Here is a 14,795-nt window from a genome sequence, read left to right on the forward strand (position 1 = left end):
GATTGTAATCCTGAGAATCTGAAATAAATACCCTACTTTTCATCGCAATCTTTTTTTATATTATGAAGACCATAAAAGTCAAAGCGTGTCTCATATTTTATTAAGAAGAAAAAGCTGCAACAATTATTTTGGGTCGGAAGGAGTATAATACTAATGATGAATAAATAAACAACAGCAAAGTATAATCCTATACAAACTTTAAGCCAAAACAAGATACGGACTACAAAGTGTAGAAGAAAACAAATCGAATCTCCCTACAAGTTGTTTAATGCGCTCCGGCTGGCCCACGGGACGGGGACACGGACCTGAAGGCGGCGCATATAAACGTAATTACCCGACCTTCCCGGGGTTCTGGACGCAACAACTCGCCCCCCCGCAAGGTTTAATCCGAAAAAACTTGGCACACCAACGAAGCAACCCCCCTCCCCGGACGCCCTCGCTTCCTTCCGTCCCCCGGCCGTCTCCGGCGACCCCACCCCCGCCACGCGCCGGCCGGCCCCGCGCGGGCGCCTCGGATTCGCGCTCGCCGCGGGCGGGAGGGGCGGGATGGGGCTGCTGCGGGGGTTCTCGGTGGGGGCCGTGATGAAGCGGATGTGCAAGGCGGTGCTGAAGAAGGGGCTCGGGGATCTGTTCCTCGGCGAGCTCGACCTCGACCAGCTCGACCTGCAGCTCACCCGCGGCACGCTCGAGCTCACCGACCTCGCGCTCAACGCCGACTACATCAACAGCCAGGTGCGTCACGCCTATCGCCTCGCCCGCCCCTTCGCGATTTCGTCCCTGTCCCGTGTGGGTTTAGGTTGCCTTTTTTCCGCGTTCGATCGGGCGCGGCGGAATCGGATTTTCGGGTGCGTCCCGTCGCGATTGGTCGTCCCCGCGTGCTGAGGGGAATCGAATTGTGGCGTGATGATAGACAGGTTGACTGTAGGGTGGGGTGGTGGGGGTGGGATGACCAAATCAGTTTCCTCTGATTTTGGTTGCAATTGGACACTGGGGGCGACGTGTATAGGCTCGGTTTTGTTAGAATTTCGGACAGGTTTTTGCGAATATCAGGGGCAAAGGATTGGCGGGGGAAGGTGTCGTTTTCACTAATCAGGCTGGTGAGTTTTTCGTTAGTTTAGTAGGACTATTGGAGTGCAGTTTGCATCTGGAAGTGTACGATCAAGCTGGAGTATTAGGGTTTGGGAGAAGCAGTAGGGTGTTGGTCCCTGTCAGCAGTTCCTGCATTTGAATCATATTTACTTTAAATATTGTCACAATGAACTGAATGGAGCATTTGGAATCATATGCTGCGCAACTGTCAGTTAGGGTATTAAGCTGGATGATAATCTTCAAGCATCTACAGTTCAGTGTTTAATCCTTTTCTACCAACCCGACACCCGATTTGTTGTGATACTTACTGCTTAGCATATAAAGATCTTATGGGCATGCTCCTCCCACCACCCACTGTGAAAACTTACATTTCAAATTCTTCTGATTCACGATGATCGTAAAACTGTAAATATGAAACCGGTGCATCTGAATTTGTAGTTTGTTATATTTTGAACTGTTCAATTGGGCCTTTACTTCAGATTTTTAAAGTTAATATCCTTCTCCATTTCAGCTATCAGGATTATCTATCATGGTGAAAGAAGGATCAATAAAATCTCTGCTGGTTAAATTTCCTCTACAGTTAAAGAGTTGTGAGATCGTAGTGGAAGACTTGGAGCTTGTGCTCGCTCCATCCGTTGCTAGTGAAATTCCACCTGTAGATGCTGAATGCTCTGTTTCTGGTAATAGTAGTTCCACACAGACATCAGTCAACACCAAAAGAAATGAATCTGAGAAACACTGTTCTACATCTGCATCTCGAGATGTGGATGAGGGTGTCAAGAGAATAGCCAATGCTGTCAAGTGGTTTCTTACAAACTTCAAAATCAAGTTTAAAAATACATATGTTGTATTTGATCCTCAGACCATTTTGGATAGCAAGATCTCAGAATTTAATCGATCGCTAGTTTTCCGGGTTAAAGAGATAGAATTTGGAACTAATCTTTCAACAGATGGTCTTGTCAAGCTGAATAATTTCGTAACGTTCCATGAGGCGGTGATCGAGTTCTTGAAAATGGATGATGTTGATGTACTTCTTCAGAATGATTTGGATAAGGCAACAGCTGACATCTCATCAGGTCATAGTACTACCTCGGTCTTGACAGGTCCTATTGGTGGATTCTCAGGGACATTGAACTTAAGCATCCCGTGGAGTAATGGATGCTTGAACCTTAAGAAAATCGACGCGGATGTATCTGTTGATTCATTAGAATTGCTGTTACAAATCAGCAGTATCCAGTGGTTCATGGATGTGTGGGATTCTCTCCATAGGAATCAAGCACGTGAACAGATTCGTCCCCATAATACGGCAGATATGTCCTTGAGCACCTCCAGATCTGCCTTAAGCACTTTGAAATCAGGTTCAGACTCAGTGACGATCCGGAGGGAAGACACAGACCAGATTGCACTTTCACAAAACAGGCAAGACAAATATCAGGATTCTTTCCTAACTAAGGCACATGTTATTCAAGACTGGATTCCGGAGCTCGTTGTCCACGAGGATCAAGGTGACCCTGATTCAGATTGTGACGAAAGGTTTCTTTCTTTCCTAATGACATTCGTTGTACCCGTGTTTCCATCAGCTTCCAATTTACTTCACATGATTAATGATTAATCCCTTAAAGAAGTATATGTTTGACATAGCTGTTATGAGATCATTCTAGAAAAGATTAAAATATGTTGTTACTATGTCATATTGCATCCATTTCTTTGGCTTATGAATGACCGACCAGATGCATGATTTTACATATAATTTTTGATCATCAATTTGAACTATAATGTGCATGCTTTGGGAGTTGCAGTTAATAGTGGTCATTGCAGCATGCACTTGTTGTTCCTGTCCTGTCCTTCACTTCAGCTGTCTTTTAGATGTTCTGTTGTCTTATAGTTGCAACTTACCAAGTATCACTGCCCATTGGGCTAGAGAATAGTTCTCTGCAATTAGTATGTTGCCTGGGGTTTCGGTGACCAAATATACTAGAACTCTTCATTGACTAGCATATCTTTTCCTTTGCTTTGTCTTTATTTACGTTGTTATCCTGTAAGACAGTAAGAGTCTATCTCTTGCTACATGTGTTTGCATTTACATTTATTAAGAGAAGCAGGTCATTTGAGCCAAAAAAGAAAGCAAGATTTGGACTAGCCTAAGTGGATTACTGATTCGTTCTTATCTTTGACAGCATTGATCAGTTCTTTGAATGTTTTGAAGAACTGAGGAACTCCCAGACTAATTTAGGAAATAGCGGCATATGGGACTGGACGTGTTCAGTATTCAACGCGATTACTTTTGCATCCACTTTAGCTTCTGGATCAGATCAAGTCCCTAAAGGTATATAATGCTTATTTTGTTATGGATTTATGCTTTATATTTAATTTGTTTGTGTTGTATGAACAGTGGATAGCAATAAACGCGATAACATTGACTTCCATAATCGAGTTTTTCTTATGACACACTTTCTTGCAGATTCAGGGCGTAGTTTGTACTTTGCAGCCTAAGGTTGCCACACCTAACCTTAGTCGTGCCACAACACCTTATGCATGTGTTGGTTCATAGCCACGCTTTTTTAGCCATATGGTCCACATGCCATAGGCTTGGTTTTTTGCCAAATCACCACACATGTGATGGCTATTTTGTTCGCCACACTTTTTGTGGCAGCCACATTTGCCTTGGTTAGTTGTGGCAAAGTTAGTCATGAACCAAACATGCCCTCATTTATCTTGAATAACTTGGCTCACTCTGAATGCCATCCATGCTAAGTTCATAGTGTTTCACACTTCTAAGGAAAAATGTTACACCGACTGTTAGTCAGCATGCAAATGAAACATCCTGGTAAAAAACATGGATACATTATGTTGACTTGTTAATAACAGCAGATGTATATGATGCTCTAAGAACATTCCGTGCTGGTATCCACACCTATGAGTTCCACCACAGGCGTGACTTTGTATAATAGCTTCTCTCCATTCTCTTGCCATGGCTATAAGCTATAGCATTGTGAGCATGTAAAACACCATCGAATGTGTTCCAGTATTGAATCGAACCAAGTGGCTGTAATGTGTTATTTCTTTTTTTCCAGTTAATTATCGTCTGATCTTCTAAATCTCAGGACTTGTTTTCCTTTTCATTCTAACAGAACCGCCGATTGAGAAAACGTTACGGGCTTCCATCGCTGAGATATCTGTTATTCTCTTGTTCAGTGATGAAATGGACACTGGCGATTCCAGTGTTCCTGTCAGTCTCGTCAATGATATGAGAAATTCCGAAATGTTCTCGAGCTGCCTTTCCTCCCCCCCGCAGTTTGAACAATCGATGATGTATCCTGCTACTGCTTCCAGCTTAAATATGCATCATCTTGAAGCCAAGTGTCAGAACATTCATCTTGAACTCGAGGTATTGTTTTCCTCTGCAGCACTTGTTCTGAGTTCATGCATTGTTGAAGTCTTATAGCTTGATACTGATTTTTTTCTTCTGATGTCCGCAGACATATCCCAAAAAATTAGGGTTCAAGGCATTGATTGCTCACATGAAGCTTGACGAATACTACAGTACTAACCATGATTCAAATCACCCACACCTTGGCACTGCTTTCTTAAATAATAATTTCTGTAGAGAAGTTCAAGCTGCTCTCCCTCAATTCCCATGTGCTGCTCAAGATTATTGGGTGGAAACAGCTGGAAGCTCTTCCCGCCGTTCAGAAAAATTCATTAAGGTTGAGCTGCTAAAAACATTTGGTGAGTCCACATTCCATTATGATGTCAGTAGCACAGATCAAGATGGCAACTCAGTAAGCACAACTTCACTGTCTATATATTTGGCTCCTTTGACTTTGTGGGTGCACTTCCATACAGTATACATGATACTGAATTTTATCAGTGAAGTCGAGTCTGATGTGTTTCATGGAGAGCATAGACTTAATAGGGATGGGGACGAAAGAAACAGCAAACTGGCTAATACTTCCTCAAGCGACTCTCTGAAGGTTCAAATAGCTCCATCACATGCAAGAATCGTCTTTTGCTTTCCTTCTGAGCCCTCATGGGATTTAAGTCGCCCGTCCATCCTGGATAAGTTCCTTGTCATCGACCACACAACATCTCATAACTCAGCAGAAGCCTCTTCCCCACTTCGAAATGAAAGGTTTAATGATGTTCATCCAAGCACACAATCTACTTCACTCCATTTGGCTACCGGGAACTTTGACATCTACTTGGTTAAACCCTCCAGTGCATTGGATGGTATATGTGCTTTGAGTAGGCAAACTTTCTCTGCTCTGAAGATTTTATCTGTGACTAGATCCGATTATAATGACTCCAGCATTAGAATGATCCGAAAAAACCACCCTGTAACTTGCCCTGAGATGGTGAACAAAGTTTGGAGTTTGCCGAGCCTACATGATCAGAAGATTACTCAGAAAGAAAATAACAAATGGGTCGGCGTTGCCTCTTCTACAACTTCACAAGATCTTGTAGAGTCAAGTGTCAGTATTCGCCAGGAACTCATTCGGAGCACTGAATTCTTGCTACATGTTCAACTTCCTCATGTTTCGGTTCATCTCAATAAGAAGGATTGTGGACTACTTAATCAGCTGCTAGATCACGTACTCAATGGGCTTTCAGATGGAGCACCAGGCAGTTCTGAAAATGGCAAGGACAAAAACAACGAAATTGCCATTCAAACATCTGTCATTTTTGAATGCAGCATGTTGGATATTTGTACTGAGTTGGATGAAACTGTGGAAGTTGGTCCATCGTTGCAGACAGAACTAGAAGGTTCTTGGAATCGTCTCAAGTTATCTGTTTCAAAATTGTCTCTGTGCTCCTTCTCTAATGTTGGTGGGGTCAACAATACCAGTTTTCTTTGGGTGAATCATGGTGAAGGTGAGCTTTGGGGTTCGGTTACCGGTACAGATGATAAAACCTGTGAAGAAAGCAAAGATTTTCTTCTAGTTATTTGCAAGGATTCCGCTAGCAGGCGGGGTGATGGTGAAGGTAACAATGTATTGTCTTTTGGTACTGCTGGATGTTCCGTGACCCACATCAGGAACCCAAACCTACAAGAGAATTATACTTCTGTCAATGTTCGTTCTGGGACAATTGTGGCACCTGGTGGACGTATGGATTGGATCAGTGGAATATCTTCGCTGTTCACTTCAGGTTCAAGTGGAACTGAACAATCCAATAACAGTAGTAGCACAAATAATTCACAGGCTGGTGAACCATTTTGGTCCTCTTTTTTTCTTGAGTTAACCGATGTTGCTCTGAGCTATGAACCTCACCTGAAAAATTCCTCATTCAATGCTGACGCTCCGGACTGCAAGTTTTTCTCATGCCTTTTAGCTGCATCATCATTTAAACTTCACAATAAATCTGCATCAGATTCTGCAGCTACTGATTTTGATATCCAACTGCGAGATCTCGGGCTTCTCATTTGTGAATCGTCTGGTTCCAAAAATGTCACTTGTGGTTATGATGTTGATTACCTTCGTCAATTGGGCTATGCTAAGATTGGCCATAACACATTCATTGAAGCTGCTCTAAGAACTGATACTTCCTTTTGGAAACTTGCAATATCCGAGTCACAATTTGATATTGGGACATGTCGTGATACAACACATGGTCTTGTTCGTTTGGTTTCCCAACTACAAAAGCTATATGCTCCGGATATGCGGGACGCTTTAGCTCATCTTCAATCTAGGTGGAATATTGTCCAACAGGCAAACGCACAAAATATGCCCAGTGATGCATCAGATATGTCAGAGAGCACTGACAACTTGGCAGATTCTGGAGAGTGCAAGTCAGATGGTCTGCTTGATGACATAATTGAGGATGCTTTTTACACTGACCAGGCCTACACAGACTACAATTTTTGGGACAAAAATTGTCATAACTCATTGAGCAGCAGTGAAATGAACGCTGAATATGAGATGAATATGGCTAACCCTGAGGCAGCTGATGTCGGTGTTTCACACATAGTCACCCCAGAAGCGAATACTGCCCAAATACCAATTAAGCAGAATTCCTGTCCTGAGCAGATCATTGACTCTTATTATATGCCTGATCTTCTCAATTCATCATTCTCATCATCTCCTTGTAATGTAAACCATCAGTCATCTGGTGATGATGCTCGTAAAACCATGGACTGTGATGATGGTGGATGGTACAACAATAGCCCCTTGACGATAGTTGAAAACCATGTTTACAAAAGGAACTGCCCACATGGAGAACATGTGTTCCAACAAGAAGGCAAGCCTGCTGTTTGCAGCTTGAATTCTGATGAATCTTGCAATCTGAAAGGCAAGATTCTTATTCATGATATAGATGTTAAGTGGCGAATGTATGCTGGTGATGACTGGCCATTGGCTCACAATGATTCAACTAGCCACCCATGCTCAAATGGAAGGGATAGGAGTTCTTCTTTGGAATTCATCGTGTCAGGACTCGGTGTGCAATTTGATATGTATCCAGATGGGGCCGTTTCTGTTTCTAGGTTATCCATCTCCGCACAGGACCTAAATCTTTGTGACCAAAATATGCATGCTCCATGGAAAATGGTACATATTCCTTTTTCTTTCTATAAATTTCATTGAGCACTTGCTTTCATCATCGATTAACGCCTTTTAACTTCTATCATTCATTTTAATAGGTTCTTGGATGCTACAACTCAAAGGATTACCCAAGAGAATCTTGCTCAACTGCATTCAAGTTAGAACTAGAGTCTGTAAGACCTGAACCACAGGCTCCTCTAGAAGACTACAGGTATATACAGCATTAAGTTGCACACACAGTGGATTAATTTATTGGAAAAGATACCTGCTTGTTTCTTATACTCTGTACTGTGTTCGCTTGATGCTATATAGCTTCAATTGGTTAAAGATAAAGATTACTGTAAGGATATCCTATCTACATCATCCATCCATACATAGAAGACATCCTTTGACCTGGTAGATTGTAGTAAAAAATAAGCTATATATTGGTTTCAGAACATTGCAAGACTAAGTCTTAATGTACTTGACTAATTTATCTTTTTGCCTCAGTTTTGAGGGGTATATGGAATATGGGGTTTGCACAGTTAAATAGCAGAGACATAGTTTCATGTAGTAACCGTATCCTGGTGCAATAGTTGTTTTCATCCTATTCCAGTATTAGGTTTGCTTATGTTAATGACATGGGAGTTCTGAAGAAAATTTTGTATGGCAAATCCATATTCATGATTTGTGCTTGTACGGTATGGTTGGCTGTTTATGCATTCTTGCTCTTTACACCTTTGTTCTTGCCACTAATTTGTGTCTGTTTGAATCTTAAATTGCAGTCTGCAAGAATAGTGCTGGCTTTTTTTCACCTTCTCCTTTCTGACACTTTTTATGCTCTCTCAGTTTGTCATCTGACCCTCTTCTCTTGCATCCTTCTTCAGGTTATGCCTTGAGATTTTGCCTCTTCAATTGCATCTTGATCAAGGGCAACTGAACTTCCTCATCAGTTTCTTCCAGAATGACTCAAGTAACAACAACCCTCATGTGCCTTGTGAAAATGAGATTGTTGGTATGGACAGCACAACCTACGGAAGCACTACAATTGTGGATGAGGCATTACTTCCCTTTTTCCAGGTATTTTGGATTTACCAATTCTTGTTTTCCTCTTAATCGTGGGACTTGATTGGGCACATAAGAACTCTTTGCACCTATTTAACCTGACATATTCAAAATTTTGAAATTGTGTGCATTAACAGTCATCAAATTCTTTTTCTTTCTCATCTTATTTGCACTGGTAGGCAGCAGCGAGCTGGGATCTGTTAGTCTTCAGTAAACATTTGTTGAATCTGATCTTCTTTTTCTGTGGTGCCAGAAATTCGATGTGAAGCCTCTGGTTCTGCATATCAATTATATTCCTCGCCAGTTTGATCCTATTGCACTAGGTAAAGGAAATTACGCAGAGCTTCTCAACATCCTTCCATGGAAGGTAATTCGTTGTTGAAAAAGGAAAATACTTCATAGTAGTCAGTTCACTGCTGATTATCTTAAGATCAATAGGCAACACTGACGATGATTTTTTTTTTGCGTGCAGGGAATCGATTTAAAGCTTAAGAATGTTTCTGCAATGGGTGTTTATGGGTGGAATAGTATATGTGAAACAGTAGCTGCAGAGTGGCTGGAGGACATCTCGAAAAATCAGGTTCTGATCTCTCCATGCACGACTGTACATTGAGACATGCTTGTTGTTTTATGCACACAAAAACATACATATTTAATACAAGCAATATCAGAAAGAAAAGGAGATTAAATATACACTTCTCCACGCGAAAGCATAGAGAATATTGTAAATCTGCCTTGTCTTACACAAGAATTCCTGTTCGCACCTGAATTCACAATATGCTGCTTGTGCAGGTCCATAAAGTGTTAAAAGGACTTCCTCCTATAAAGTCATTAGTTGCCGTCGGTTCAGGCACTAAGAAATTGGTTTCCTTACCAATCAAAAGCTACAAGAAGGACCGGAAGTTGCTCAAGGGAATGCAAAGAGGTAATCTGGTTCTATACTGTACATGACACTGATATCAGTAATTAGCTAACATTTCTGTTGGAGTGTTAGTAATATGTGATGGTACAGTATTATTAAACAGTAGTTGAATGATGACATGAGTGGTTACAAATTAGGATGATTCTTACACGCTGTTTGGCAGGTGCTGTTGCTTTCATCAGAAGTGTATCCATCGAAGCTGTAGGCCTTGGTGTCCATTTGGCAGCGGGAGCTCATGATATGCTTTTGAAGACAGAGCGTGCCCTTACAGCTGTTCCACCGCCTTTAACCTCACGTGAAGCAAAAAAACCCAAAGAAAATATAAGAGCTAACCAGCCTGAAGGTGCACAACAAGGGTTGAAGCAGGTATTCAGTTTGTCTGATTTGTATGATAAAAGCATCTCCTTTTCTGCCAGTTAAAGATAATTCAATCTCCAGAACCTGCATTGCTGTTTCCCTTTATTTTTGTTTGTTTGTTTGGAATAGACCTTGCTTCCTGTTAATTACTCTGAACTGGAGTAGTGCTCAAGCCTACATACGCCTTTAATCTTTTCATGTCTTGCGTAGTGTTATTAAGATTAACATGAAACTTGTCCAGGCCTATGAAAGTTTAACTGATGGGCTTGGAAGGACAGCTTCTGCTTTGATTGGGAATCCTATCAAGGTTTATAATCGTGGGGGTAGCACTGGATCAATACTGGCTACTGCAATCTGTGGAGCTCCAGCTGCTGCAGTAGCTCCAGTATCAGCTTCCGCTCGTGCTATGCACTATGCACTTCTTGGGTTAAGGAACAGGTGAGTTTTTGCTCGTTTTCAAATATCAGTGGAAAACAGTCTATGGATACACCATTAGTTACAATCTCCAATTCACCATAAGGGGCTATTAGTTTGGTTCATGTCTTCCTGAATTCTTAAATTTGTTCATGTCTGTCCGCAACCAACTGTGTTTCCTATCATTTTCTTCTATGTAGTATGTCAAGTGGTTAAGTACGCAATTTCCTCTTTAGTCGCATGTATAATCAGTACTAAACAGCTTGCATTTGCCACTTAAGATTTTAACACTAAAAGGGCAGCCCAGTGCACGTAGCTCCCGCTTGCACAGAGTCCAGGGAAGGGTGGGACCACTTTGGGTCTTTTGTACGCAGCGTTTCAAAAGACATAAAATAAAAATCCGTATTTTATGTCTCCTTTAATTGCTAAATAAAATATTTGTATTGTTGGTAAGACACTGATTTGTGGTGAAGATAATCCCTACAAGAACTATGCAATTGAATTTTATGAGGCAAGTAGTGTTGTACTTTTTAAAGTTACGTACCAAGTAACAAAGATAATATAATGGGAGTGTTGAGAGGCCAATGAACAAAAGTGAGGGATGCATTCGATATTTTGTGGAAGTCCTAACAGTATATTTCGGGCTGGAAGAAAAATAATGCAGCTGATTTGTCCCTTCACACACAGTATTACCTGGTTTTGCACTGACCAAGCTAACTGTTGCTGAGTTGCTTTATATAAATTTGTTTTAACAATTACAATTTGTTGATGTAATAATGAATATGGGTCTTAAGGTTCTTGGATCTTGATAAATGTTTATCCTAGGAACTCCTAATATTTTGTTACCCAGGGTCTTGCTAAGTAATCTGACTAAACTCAGTAATTACCAGTTTGGCTGTGTAACATTTTTGGGTAATAATCCCTTGAGTTCTATCTTGATTTAACATGATGTGCTCGAGTTCTGCTGGTCAGTGAATTAGTGAATCTGAGGTTGTATGCAGGATTGATATGCTTCAAACATGTTTACCTCCCGCATGCATGCCACACCGCAATTTAGCCCAACTTCTATCATTCTTGGTACCTGGTTCTTACTTTGTGTACTGAACTTATTTTTCACAGCCTTGATCCTGAACACAAGAAAGAATCTGCGTACAAATACTCTGGGCCTTCTCAATCGTAGACTTCAGTGTGGAGGAGATTGCCTAGCTATGGTCTCTTCATTCTTGTGTGGCATATATCATCTATTTATGGAAGCAAACTGGTTGTCCGCAAACTTGTACAGTGAAGTGAGAATTCTGTACTGCTAGAGATCCTTAACCCGAAGAATCAATCGGCATCAGCTGGCCTGCTCTTACTCGAGTTTCTAATACGTCTGTGCAGCTGTACAGTTGTAGGATAGGTTGTATGTGGCGTCAAAGCCCTTCTATAGTATGTACTCCCTCCGTTCCAAAATAGATGACTCTACTTTGTATTAACTTTAGTGCAAAGTTGGGTCATCTATTTTGGAACGGAGGGAGTATAAATTAATTTACGAACCATGATTGTAGTCACCACACCTTTTCCATCTCGGGTGGAAATTTTGTAAACTCCTAGCTTAGACATTGACTAAGGTTGAGGGAGGGGATCAGGGGGGATGGGTCCAATTTTGTACATAATTTGGTTGCTTTCTGAGTTGTGCAGATGTAAATAACTCTTCTGTTTCGGTTGCCAATATGTTTGTCGGCTCGCCAAACCGTTGATAATATGTTCTTTTGCTTTGCAACTGTAAATATTGTTACTACTACTAGATTTTGTACTGTTGCAGTGAGCTCGGACAACATGTTTCTGTTAGGTTGTTTCTCCCTCGGCTCTTTTTATACTCTCGATGTCTTTCAACTATTTACCTGGCGAAAGTGGAGTGTTGCTGACCGGTTCTTTCGTGTTCTGCAATGCATTTGCTTGGTTAATGCCTTATCAGATGGCAATCTTCTCATTTTTCTAAGTATTTATAGTTAAATTCGTCCATTTTGGAATAGAGGAGGTCAAAGTGCGGTTTGCAAATTGGCTACGTGCTCTACTTGTTTTGCATTTCTAAATGTGATCTTAACAGTAACTAGCAGATTTCCTGAAGGTTGGTCTTTTAAAACCGGCCCTTAGCTTTTTTAAAAGCTCTAGAGCAAGTGTGCAAAGTCAGATACCCTAAAATTACAACCTTTATAACATTTCCTCTCGTGGTTCTCCTATGTGTGTGAATATACACTCTAATTGAACTTCATGTCATAGATAGAAACCAAACATCAAAACATAGCATAAGGTCAAAATGCATGGATAAAACATGGTAATCATCATCCAAAATTGAAGTTCAACAACAAGCAACATCATGCACCCTTCTCCCAAGTGTGTGCCACTGGATTGCATCCTAGATTGCAAGATCACCTTATCTCCTAAAAGGCTATCCATTTGGATTCATCATCGTGAGCTGATTCTCCTTGTCCATCATCACAGCCGCTTCTCCTCGAGAAGAAGCCTACGCTCCTCCATGTCAACCTTGCGCTTCTCATTCTCTTTCATAACTTGCCACATCACCATCTTCTCTTGTTGCTTCTTATTCGCCAACGCCAACTTTGCCCGCATTGCTTGAGACGCCATCTCATTTGCATTGTTAACCCATCAATCTTGTATCTCATGGCCTCAATCTCACCATTTCTCTTGAGCATCACTTTTGCCCTCTTCCTCCCCTCGGCTCGCCCCTTGCTTGACCCTAGAGTAGGACTTCCAGCTCCCCTTTCATCATAATAATCATCATCTTCTTCAATCCCCGAAAATGACGTGGTACTTGACCTTGGTTTCTTCGATGGAGCCTCACCATTCCTCGTCTTCCACTTTCTCAGTGTTTTTGAGCGATGCCCAACAATGTGGAAGGACAAATTGTGTGCCTTTTGTCTTGACAATTTGTTTGCACCTCGCTTGAGAGTACTTGTCCTACGACACACAATTGGAAGATGATGCTTTCATTAGCAAAGATAGTTACAAAAATATGATAAACAAGTTGTGCACACATATGATAAGAGCACTCACATATTCATCAATTGCGGCATTACTAGGAGGCACATTCTCTACTTGTTGCAAACAACCCGCCCGTCCGCTACAAGACTCAAGAACCATGCACCCGAGTGACCGATTAGACGATGTCTTCACATTTTGATTGTAGCTTTACTCGATATCATGTAATGCTTTGCACCATATTGGTCCCTGGGTGACCGCATCGAATGTGACTCTCCCATGCCAAAAGCAAAACTTCATCTTCATCATTTGTGTAATTTTCTTGCCTTGATGTCTTCTTCAACCTTTGAGAAGCATCAAATACATCCTCTTATACATCGAATGTGACCTATCATCGAATTCGTATTTGAATAGTTTCTAATGGTATATTTTTTATAGCATACATATTTCTTTTTGAAAACATGATCCCATAAATTACTTAATTAAAACAAGTTATTACAATATTTCATTACAACATACGCCGCGCAGGGCGGAACATAATTAAGAACTACACTGTCTGATCTATCACCGAAACTAAATTTCGCAATCTCATATGCCACCCGAATTTGCCCGACGGTCGATTTTAGACAGCTTAAAGTCTTCGAGAAATTCATGAAGGCCTTCACTTCCCTTTTTCAGGTCAATGAGGTTGGACCTATCAAGCGTATCATTTGCAAGAAAAGATGTCATAAAAGAACAACCAGTTTTCAAAATAACGTACCTGTGAAGAATAATACCGATATAGAAGCCGGCAAGGCAGGCCCGAAGCTCCACTTCATCCACACTAGAACAAAACCCAATAAAATCCCAAGAAGAAATATATTGACATGGTCCGAGGAGTTCCTGGCCATGACCCCCACGCTTGCAACATTGATGCACTCCATAGAGTTAGCGTCATTGATCTTTATACACTCAATATTTGGGGACCGCCACACCTCATGCTTTCGTTCATAATTAGTGTTAGCCCTTAATCCAACCCCCGTATCCTTGTTATTGGAATCCAACTGAGTCGTGAAGTGGCATGATGAAGGATGACCAATAGCTATCCGGAAAATTAAATAGAGCCGGATATGAGTTTCAAACCCTTGCCAAAAACTAAATCATTTATTAAATGCCAAGCTCTCCAAAAGATAAATGAAATTTGATCACGTATAGTCGAATTCAGCTGATCCAGCAGAATAAGCAACCAATCTGACCAAAAAAATGTAAATAACTCTTCCCCAAGAATATTCCAAACACCCCTTGTCGGTGTCAAAACCGACGGATCTCGGGTAGGGGGTCCCGAACTATGCGTCTAAGGCGGATGGTAACAGGAGGCAGGGGACACGATGTTTATCCAGGTTCGGGTCCTCTTAATGGAGGTAATACCATACGTCCTGCTCGATTGTTCTTGATGATATGAGTATTAC

General features: G+C 41.3%; 1 protein-coding gene across 1 annotated transcript; it reads left to right on the forward strand.

The window, feature by feature from the left end:
* Window positions 1-349: 349 nt before the first annotated feature.
* On the forward strand, window positions 350-12,151 carry LOC125518365 (autophagy-related protein 2-like). Its single transcript, XM_048683236.1, has 13 exons — window positions 350-732; window positions 1,601-2,622; window positions 3,267-3,415; window positions 4,221-4,477; window positions 4,569-7,634; window positions 7,727-7,839; window positions 8,495-8,687; window positions 8,926-9,039; window positions 9,145-9,252; window positions 9,465-9,597; window positions 9,758-9,960; window positions 10,193-10,389; window positions 11,485-12,151. Exons 1-13 carry the CDS (start codon window positions 547-549, stop codon window positions 11,543-11,545), a joined length of 5,802 nt encoding a protein of 1,933 aa, XP_048539193.1. The 5' UTR covers window positions 350-546; the 3' UTR covers window positions 11,546-12,151.
* Window positions 12,152-14,795: the final 2,644 nt, after the last annotated feature.

This window comes from Triticum urartu, chromosome 7, assembly GCF_003073215.2.
Source record: "Triticum urartu cultivar G1812 chromosome 7, Tu2.1, whole genome shotgun sequence".
In the NCBI taxonomy this organism is placed as follows: domain Eukaryota; kingdom Viridiplantae; phylum Streptophyta; class Magnoliopsida; order Poales; family Poaceae; genus Triticum; species Triticum urartu.